We start from the raw sequence: 9,111 nt of genomic DNA, 5'->3' as shown, positions 1-9,111 counted from the left end.
CTACCTGTGCTCTGTTCCTAATTGGACGTTTACAGGCCTAGGTTATAAATCTCTCGTAAGTGGATCTCCAGAGAAAGAAAATTTTCCAGTCACTCTTAACAGAGAGAATTTAATGGGTTATAAACTGTTACTGCTTGGGGACCTGTCTCTGCTGATCCCCCAGGCCAGAGTGTGTGGAGGTGACAGTGGCCTGGAGGCTCTGGAGCCACTAAAATCCTTCCAGCAAAAACAACCTGAAAACTCTTAAAAATAGACTCTCCCTGGTAGTTTCTTACTTTAAATTATAATCACTAAAAACTCACAGCTCAGCAACTGTTCTCAGGCAGGTGTTGTACGGCCTGAGCTACTGGGGGACCCTGGCTTTCATAGAACCAGGGGTTCAGCTGGAGGAGACACAGGGGAGCACGCCACAGCTCTGGGTAGGGGGCCCCGGGGGGGGGGGTCCCACAGCTCCCAGTGGGGCCACCAGCCTGCCATCCGAGCAGCCCTCTGTCCACCCTTGGTCTCTGCCAGCAGCTAACTGGGGTGCGGGTGCCTCGAGGCTATGAAACGGAAGGTCCCGCTGGACAGCTGACAGCCAGCCCTAACCCCCCACCCCGGGGTTGCGTTGATAAACAGGCCAAATAAAAACACTTTGAGAATGAAATGTAAAGTACCCTTTTTATCAGCAAACCTGAGAATCTACGCCTTACTAAACCTACAAACCCAGTAAGTTTTTGCTTCCAAATAAAGTTACAAGCACCCCAAACCCTTGTCTGTCCTTGAAAAGCACAGTGTGGTCAGAACCCTGAGAACCAGTGAGGCTGCTGGAAAAGGACACGCAGGGAAAGGATCTCATTCTTAACCTCCTCTCCTTGGCTGTCCAGCTGCCCCAGCTCCTGTCGGATGCTCTCCTTCCCGGCCCGTCGAATCACGAAGTGCAGGGCAGCCGCGCAGAGCCAGGCCGGGCCAGGTGCGGGGGGTGCCGCAAGGGGGGAGAGGACGCTGCCACAGACAGAGGTGTGTGTCACCACAAGAGCCCCCAGCCCGTCACAGCCAGAACCCAAAGCACACCCCCCCCCCCACCCCGGCCCCACAACCGGTCTCCACAGGCTGGCCCTTGGCTGTCAACATGCCCCTCTGCCCCGGACACAGGAAGTGGTACGCCTGGCGGGGGCGCCTGGTCCCGGCAGCCTCAGCTTTGCAAGGAGTCCTCCCCCCAGAGTCTGCACCGGCCTTCCACTCAGCCCCCGCTCCGACTGCAGTGTGATGTTCATGGTTCTCCAGCAGGTTAAAACTGGGCCAGAAGTTAAAAATGGAATATAATGCAGTGATTTTAAAAAGTTCTCTGCTCTTGCAGAATTAGACTCAGTGGGCAGACTTGCTTTTCTCGTTTTCTGAGATTTCGAGCATCCCTGACCCTTGTGGGGCGGGGGGGGGGGGAACACAGGTGCCTCGGATAAAAACGGGTCACAAAGGAAGATGTAGGGAGGCTGGATGGGGCCAGCAATCCCTGCTGTGACCTCCGAGGACAGCACCCACTCGGATGTGAGAGGAGACGGGCAGGTGGACCCCGGACGCCAGTCTGACGGAAACGTGTCCGCTTGGCTCTGCTTCCCCCTTCCACACGTGGGCCTCACAGAGCCTCCCCAGGGCCCCCTCCAGCTCCCGAGACACCATGCACGTAACCTAGAGTGAGTGGGTCCCGCTGCCCGCACTCACCTCGCGGCAAAGTGCTGGGCCTCCTGCAGCCTCCGCAGCTCTGTAGGCAGCGGGCTCTGGGAGCATCTCCTCCACCGGTGGTGAAGCTCGGGCTCCAGGTGCGGCCACCACAGCTCACGGGAGAGAACGGGCACCGACAGGTCAGTTACCCCCCCCTCACCAAGAAGATCGGGAAGCCTCGGCTGACACTGGCGATCTGCGCGGGCAATGTCTGCCCGCAGGCTGACACCCCCAGAGCCTGTCTCCCGCTCATCAAGTGCTTCAGAACCGCGAGGACAGCGTCTCATTTAAGGCCCAAAGCAGCTCCGTGAGGCACGCTCATCCTCATCCGCGGAGGACGCGGGATGTGGACAGAGGAGGGCCCGGTCCTTGGACGCCCCTGCTGAGCTGCAGAGCCGTGAGCCAGAGGCCACTGCCGCCCAGGGAGCTCAGCAGGGAACGCGCAGCGTCCTCCCTCCTGACAAAAGCGAGAAGGGGTGAGAAAGCCCGCGTGGGAGCCCCACCCACGGATCGTCACGAGAAGGCCGGGCCAGCACGGGCTGGGGCGGCAGCCGGGCCAGCAGAGCAGCAGTCCCCGCTCAGCTCCAGTCAACACAGAGCAAGGAGGAGGAGCGTGAACGGCTCCGGGCACAGACAGACTCCTGAGGAGCCCCACCGCCACTCCTGTGGTCTGTCCCCACTGCTCCTGGTGCATCTTCCCCTGAATCACACTGCCAGGAAGCCCTAGGCGGACCCCCGGCTGCACCAGGTCCAGGAACACCCCTGAGAAGACGGGGAGCCTACCAGAGCAGAGGTCAGAAGCAAGGGGCACTGGGTCTGGCAGGCAGTCAGGGTCAGGTCGGCTGCCAGGGAGGGGTCTCTGCTTCGTGAACAGGCGTTGAGGAGCCCCTGCGGGAGGAGACACGCCCGCACACAGGGTTTGCACGTGGACCCAGGCCCCAGGAGCTGCCACGCACGCAAGGGCCCAGCCCTGGGGTCTGAGCAGCGACGCTGGAGGGGCAGAGGGAAAGGAAATTACCCTGAAGAAGTGGGCCGTGATGTCGTGGGTCAGGGCGCCGTCGTAGGAGAAGTTTCTCTGCAAAACGGTAGAGGCCAGTGAGGAAGGCACGTGCAGGACAGGGCAGGCAGCTGCTGGAGGCTCCACCAGGTTAAGGACACACGGGAGGATGGCACCGCCATGGCCCACGGAGGGCTGGCTCCGTGCGGCTTCGCGTCCACCCCCATGCCCGCCAGCTGCGGCGCAAACCCCATGGGCCCAGGCGGGCGGGCCAGGTGCTGTCCCGCCGTGTCCTCACCTGGCTGCTTTCACAGGCCGTTCTCAAGGCTCGAAGGGAAACGGCCTTTAGAACGAACTTAAAGAGAATCTCATCTCATTTCTGCTGCTTCCCCAGTTACCTTTTAAAGTTGCACACAAACGAACAGAACCTCAGGTCAAGCTCTAGTTACGTGTGCATTTTTAAAAAGCGGGAACCCATCTTTGGTGTAGAAGCCGTTCCCCTGCAGTGGGCAGGGGAGCACTTATGCACGACCCTGACGAGAGCCAGGGCACCACCTGGCTTCCGTGCCCCCAAAAGAAACCGACGGAGGGGAGGCGAGGCGGGCAGGATGGTCTGCACATGCGGGGCCCAAGGTGATCACCCTGGGGAAGGTTCCGTGAAGGAGTCGTGCTCCGGAGGACGGGGCTGCCCGGTCTCTAGCCTCGCAGGCCGGTGCCGAGCCAGATGAAGGGCTCACCCGCGGCTCTGAGCGCCATGTCCTACCCTCAGAGACCCGGCGTGGGCAGGCAGGACACGCACTGAGGCCGTTGGCTCCACGTGACCACGGATGCACTGGTGAGTTTTCCAGAGCCAGCCTGAGGTGCCCACGTGGCCCCTCGACCCCATACCCCAGCTCACTTGCCCTGCGCCTACCAGCTCCGAGTTGACCAAGTGGAAGAAGTCATCGCAGTCAGGGGCGGCCAGCTGCTCCAAGCGGGGGCTGCCGACAAGCACGGAGGGGGGCAGGCCGAGGAGGATGCTGGGAGGAGGGAGGCATGGACGGTGACCCCGAGAGCTACGCTCGGAGCGCAGCCAACCCTCCCAGCCCGCTCGGAACTGGCCCTGGTCTGCGGCCTGTTGCCCTGCTGGGCCCAAGGACACTCACTTTGTGTCCCCAAACCAGCTGTGAAGTTACACGATGACCAAGGGCGGGGAGCAGTGCGTTAAACAACCAGTTCACGAGACCGGGAAGGACATCACAGCTCAGCCGCAATGCAGTGAGGACCCTGAGCGCACATTCCACACGAGGTCTTTGAACTGAGGGGTTCCTGAAGCCCAGGAGGAGAACGTTCACCCCCAGGTGCTTTCACACCTCTAGACCCTGCTCTCCAGGGGACCCAGGGAAGATGCCGTCCCAGGCTGGGGCGGGGGCCAGAGACAAGTGACTAGTGGGAAGAGAACCCAAAGTGAAGACAGACCCTGGGGCACGAGCCATGTTACCGTTTGCACATGAGCAGCTCCCGCTGTCGCTGCAGGCGGCTGGCCACGTCCCACCCTCGAGCCAGGGCCTGGAGGCGTCTGCAGAAAACTCCGAAGAGGAAGTGGCCCCGGGGAGCAGCATGGCCGAGGGGCGCCGGGCCCTGCTCCAGGTCAGCAGCCATCTCCTGGAGGAGAGCACGGCCAGAGGCAGAAATCCTGGGGCCTCTCACTCCCAGCAGGCCCCTGAGGTGGGGCCGGCAGAGTGAGTGCAACTAGCCTTTTCACTTGGAAATGACTGAACAACTGCAGGATTTTGCAAAAATGAAGAAAGAACAGTGCAAAGAATACCCTTCCCCAGACTCTCCATGGCTAACACTTTACCCGTTTTATCACCTGCTCCCCTGTGCAGGTGGGTGTGTGTGCACAGCCTGAGGGTGAATCACACAAGTGAGGTGCACACACGGCCTGCAGGCACACGTGTTGTCTCACCCCCCAGATGCAAAGCACCCGTCTCATCATCGCCCCGTCATGTGTGACCCCAACCCCACGTCTCCCGCTGTGTCTGCCCTCACAGGTCACCTTCTTCTGCGTTCAGTTATGACGGACATGGAGGACAAAAGTCAAGATGAGGGCTAGGGGGACTCGGGTCCTTTTTTTGTGGGATGTTTTACTCATTTTTAAGTAAATTTTCCCAGTGCTCCAGACCACATCTTCCATGATTTCTCTTTCATTCCCCACATGTTCTAAAGTCAGGCACTTTTTAAGAGTGACAGCGGGAACACCGAATCCTATAATACAGAATTGCACGTACACTTCCAAAGTTACAGACCCCCAGTGCACTCAGTGGACGAGGATGCAGGATGGGGCCTTGCTCCGCACTCTGACCCCAGAGCTCACTCTCAAGAGATCCGGGGAGAGCAGGACGCTGACAGAAACGCACCTTTCATTTCAACATGAGAAACACGGTTTCTGCGCTCTCCTAAAAGTGCTCCTGCCTTGGTGCCAAGTGACCCGGGAAACAGGAGAGTCTCCCAGCCTCCGATATCTGCAAACTCTTGATCCTCAGGCGAGTGGAGGGTTATTTATATCAATTCTCAGAGCCTGACCTCCCAATGCAGCACCAAGAGTTAAAAAGCAGAAAACCGGAGCAGCAACCATGTTACTACCAAGGTCAGTATTTTTACTTCCTGTTTTCAAATTTTAAACGTCCTAAAGCCTGGAGATGCTTCCCATATTACAGCTTTCGTTTCCATGTTCCTGTGATGTTCACAGTGAGGTGAGTTCACAGAGCACGTGGTCTCTCTGGTCTAAGCCATTGTGTATGTGACTCAAGCTTTCATTCTGGTCAGGTTCCTTAGGACTCACTGTGGATATTCATAATAAATATCTTAATAGCACGTGGCTTAAACACAGTGGACACACTTGAGTTTTACATCTTCTAACTCACCTGCAATCTGGAAAAAATATCCCGATTTCCTGTGCAGCCACCAACAACCAAATCAGAATTCTCTGAGCGATCGTAACTCCTTGAACTGAAATGAAAACAACAGTGAAAGCCTCCTAAGTGTCTCCTAACTGTGCTGGGCTGCCTGCTTCTCTTCCTGCCTCCAGAGTGGCCTGTGGTCACAGGGCCAGGAGGTACCCAGAGACTGCAGGACACTCACGGTGTCCCAACAACAGCAAAAAGCCAGCAACCAACTCAAGCAACACATCAAAACAATTACATGCCACGACCAAGTGGGATTTATCCCAAGAATGCCAGGTTGGCTCAACATGCAAGAATCAATTAATGCAATAAACATATGAGTAGAATAGAAAACCAAAAACCACACAGATAAAGCATAAAATTAAATGCTACACCCTTTCATGATTTAAAAAAAAAAAACCCAAAAAACTCAACAAACTAGGAGCAAAAGGGACCTTCCTCAACCTGGCACAGGGCATCTATGAAAAACCCACAGTTCACACCGTACTTAATGATGAAAGACTGAAAAGTGTCCTCCTAAGATCAAGACCAGGACAAACTGTCCGCTCATACCACTTCCAGTCAACACTGCCCTGTAAAGTTCTGGCCAGGACAATTCAGCAAATAAATAAATCAGTACATATAAGGCATCCAGATTGGAAAAGAAAAAGTTAAACCATCTCTACTGGCAGATGTCAAGACCTTATATATAGAAAATCCTAAAGAATTCACAATAAAAAACCATCAGAGCAAATAAGTGAAATTAAAGCAATGAGCCTATGGTGCTAAAAAGAATAAAATACTTAAGAATAAATTTAATCAGGGAGATGCAAGAGTTGTGTGCTAAAAACTATAAAACGTTGTTGAAAATATTAAAGATGACCTAAATAAATGGAAAGCCACCCCATGTTCATGGATAGGAAGATGGCAACGCTACCCAAACTGATCTACAGATACAGTGCAGTCATTATCAGAATCTCATCTCATTTTGCAGAAAGTGATTAAGTTGATCCTAAAATTCAGGTGGAACTGCAAGGGACCCAGAATAGCCAAAAACAATCCTGAAAAAGGACAAAATTGGAGGATTCACATTTTCCAATTTTTAAAATTTATTTATTTTTGGCTGTGTCACGTGGCTCGTTGGAACTTGTTACCCGACCAGGGATTGAACCCAGGCCCTTAGCAGTGAAAGCGCAGAGTCCTAACCACTGGACCGCCAAGAAATCCCTACATTTTCCAATTCTAAAACTTACTACAAAGCTATAGTAATCAAAATGGTGTGGTCTTGGCACAAGGATAGACGTATAGATAAGTAGAATAGAATCAGGAGTCCAGAAGTGAACTCTCACATGTATGGCTAATGGACTTTCCACAGGAGTACCAAGACCATTCAACAGGGAAAGGACAGTCTCTACAACAAAAGGGGACAACTGGGTAGCCACACACAGAAGAATGGGGCCAGATCCCTACCTCACACCATATAAAAAATTAACGCAGAATGGATCAAAGGCCTAAAAATAAGAGCTAAATCTAAAAATAGATGAATAAGGCTTCTTCAAAATTTAAAACTTTTGTGCATCAAAGTACCCCTTCTAGGGAGTGAACCGATGACTCACAGAATGGAAGAAAATATCTGCAACTCATATATCTGATAAGGACTGAGTATCTAGAATATATAAAGAACTCTTATGACTCAATAAGCAAATAACCCAATTTTAAGTAGGCAAATGATCTGATTAGACATTTGTCCAAAAAAGATACATAAATGGTCAACCAGCACATGAAAAGATGCTCAACATCATAAGCCATCGGGGAAAAGCAAATCAAAACCATGAGATAACACGACGTACCACCTCAACACAGCAACCACGAGGACGATGAGAAAAACAGGCCACGTCAGAAGGCCACACCTGGCACAGCCCATACGGTACCAGGAACACCTGCCTTTCACGGCAGGCAGTTCACGCCAGTGCTTCCTGCACTGTGGGTGACAACACTGGCGCCCACGACTTGCCTGAGATTTCATTCTCGTCACATTTGCTAATAACCCTGATACCAGGAGACAAAGCAAAAAGACCAAGTCACTGCCACTGGCAAATCTATGCACAGAGAGAAAGCTGATTCCGGAAGCTTGCCTTTATCTCGAAAACCCAAACTTGCGATCAGGATATGTTCAACTGTGCTCTGTATAACACAAACTGGACTGAGAGAAATAAAAACGTTCTTAGAGCTACCAAAATCAAAAGACGACTCTTCTGGGCACAAACGTTCCTAACCTTTGGCAGAAGTCCATGAGCACGTCGACAAGCGTGGCGCAGGCGACTTCCAGGTCTCCGTCACAGCCCCCGGTGGCAGAGGGCGCGGGGAGGAAGTGCTGGTGGATGGCCCACTGGTGGAAGTCCCGCCTGCAATGCAAACGCCAGGGTCTGTGCTGAGGGAGGCACGGGCCAGGGTCCGCTTCAGCCAGGGGTGAGAGGGACTGCAGGTCCACAGCTGCTGAGCTGGGGGTGGAGGGGGTGCCTGCACTGTCCCAGGTCCACCAGCAAAGCATCCAGATATCGACCAGGCTCCGTGGTGCTGAAGCAGCAGCACAGACAGCCACCAACACTGCAGTCTGTTCCTGCAGGAATAACAGGACCCAAGCAGGACCTCCCCACGTGACCACGAGAGGCAGGAAGCGAGCCGCCAAAGCCTGTTTGGAACTGCAGTCAGGAGAGAAGGAAGGAGGCCCTGAACAGGACCCCACACCATCAACACACAGTGACCTGAGGGTGAGTTAAGAAGGGGTCCGATGGATCCGCCGGCCAGAAAACTAGTTCCTTCTTTCCCTCCTGGCAAGGAAGGAAGCCCGGGCTCGTGAGCACGTGAAGGAAGCGCACAGGAGGCAGGCCGCGCACAAACCTGAAAGGTGGAAGCGCCCACCGAGCTGGGAAAGGAAGCGGGTCGTCCCTCCCATCGCCCATCGCTGTCCTTCCTCATTCTACTTGTTCCGTCAGAATCTGACACCACGCCACGGCACCCCCGTGTTCAGGGACGTCTCTGACCACTCCAAGTGCGGTGGCTTGAGGACAGCCACCTCTGGCTCCTGGGCCCCCTGACCCACGGCCCCTCAGCACCTGCTCGAGGCCAGGAGAGCACACCTGACGTCTTGGCGGTCTCAGTCACCAGCCCTGGGACTCACATGGGGCTCAGATTCTGATTCGCTCACCCCTGGTGCCGTGCCTCAAAGCCAGCACTCGGCAAGGCGCTGCCCACCCTCCCCTCTGCTTCCCTGGTTGGCCAACACCAGCTGAGACCCTCCAGGGCTTCCCCACTGTGGGCCCTCACCAGGCGCAGCCTCCTCTGCTCCTTGCCCGCTGGCACCAGCTCCCAAAGCCCCGTCTGGTGTCTTCAGCGCCCTCTAATCTGCCTTATTTATCTCCCTGCCCGCCCCCAGGCTCACACAGGGTCCGGTTCTGCACAGTTCCTCGGCAGAACGGCTTAGGGGCA

General features: G+C 54.9%; 1 protein-coding gene across 9 annotated transcripts in view; it reads right to left on the bottom strand.

Annotated features, from left to right (window-relative positions):
* The window catches only part of FANCA (FA complementation group A), a 50,693-nt gene that overhangs the window by 3,270 nt on the left and 38,312 nt on the right, over window positions 1-9,111 (bottom strand). For all 9 annotated transcript variants that reach the window (XR_011071445.1, XM_068528413.1, XM_068528414.1 and 6 more), the window contains 8 exons: window positions 7,899-8,027; window positions 5,605-5,689; window positions 4,179-4,342; window positions 3,612-3,717; window positions 2,720-2,776; window positions 2,485-2,589; window positions 1,702-1,814; window positions 846-984 (listed from right to left, as the gene is read on the bottom strand). Coding sequence is in view for 8 of the 9 variants with exons in the window: in XM_068528413.1 (XP_068384514.1) it covers window positions 846-984; window positions 1,702-1,814; window positions 2,485-2,589; window positions 2,720-2,776; window positions 3,612-3,717; window positions 4,179-4,342; window positions 5,605-5,689; window positions 7,899-8,027 (898 nt within the window). In the remaining variant the exon portion in view is untranslated. The remainder of the gene's footprint in view (window positions 1-845; window positions 985-1,701; window positions 1,815-2,484; window positions 2,590-2,719; window positions 2,777-3,611; window positions 3,718-4,178; window positions 4,343-5,604; window positions 5,690-7,898; window positions 8,028-9,111) is intronic.

Source organism: Eschrichtius robustus, chromosome 19 (assembly GCF_028021215.1).
Source record: "Eschrichtius robustus isolate mEscRob2 chromosome 19, mEscRob2.pri, whole genome shotgun sequence".
Classification (NCBI taxonomy): Eukaryota; Metazoa; Chordata; class Mammalia; order Artiodactyla; family Eschrichtiidae; genus Eschrichtius; species Eschrichtius robustus.
This window is presented reverse-complemented; position numbering and strand designations above follow the sequence as displayed.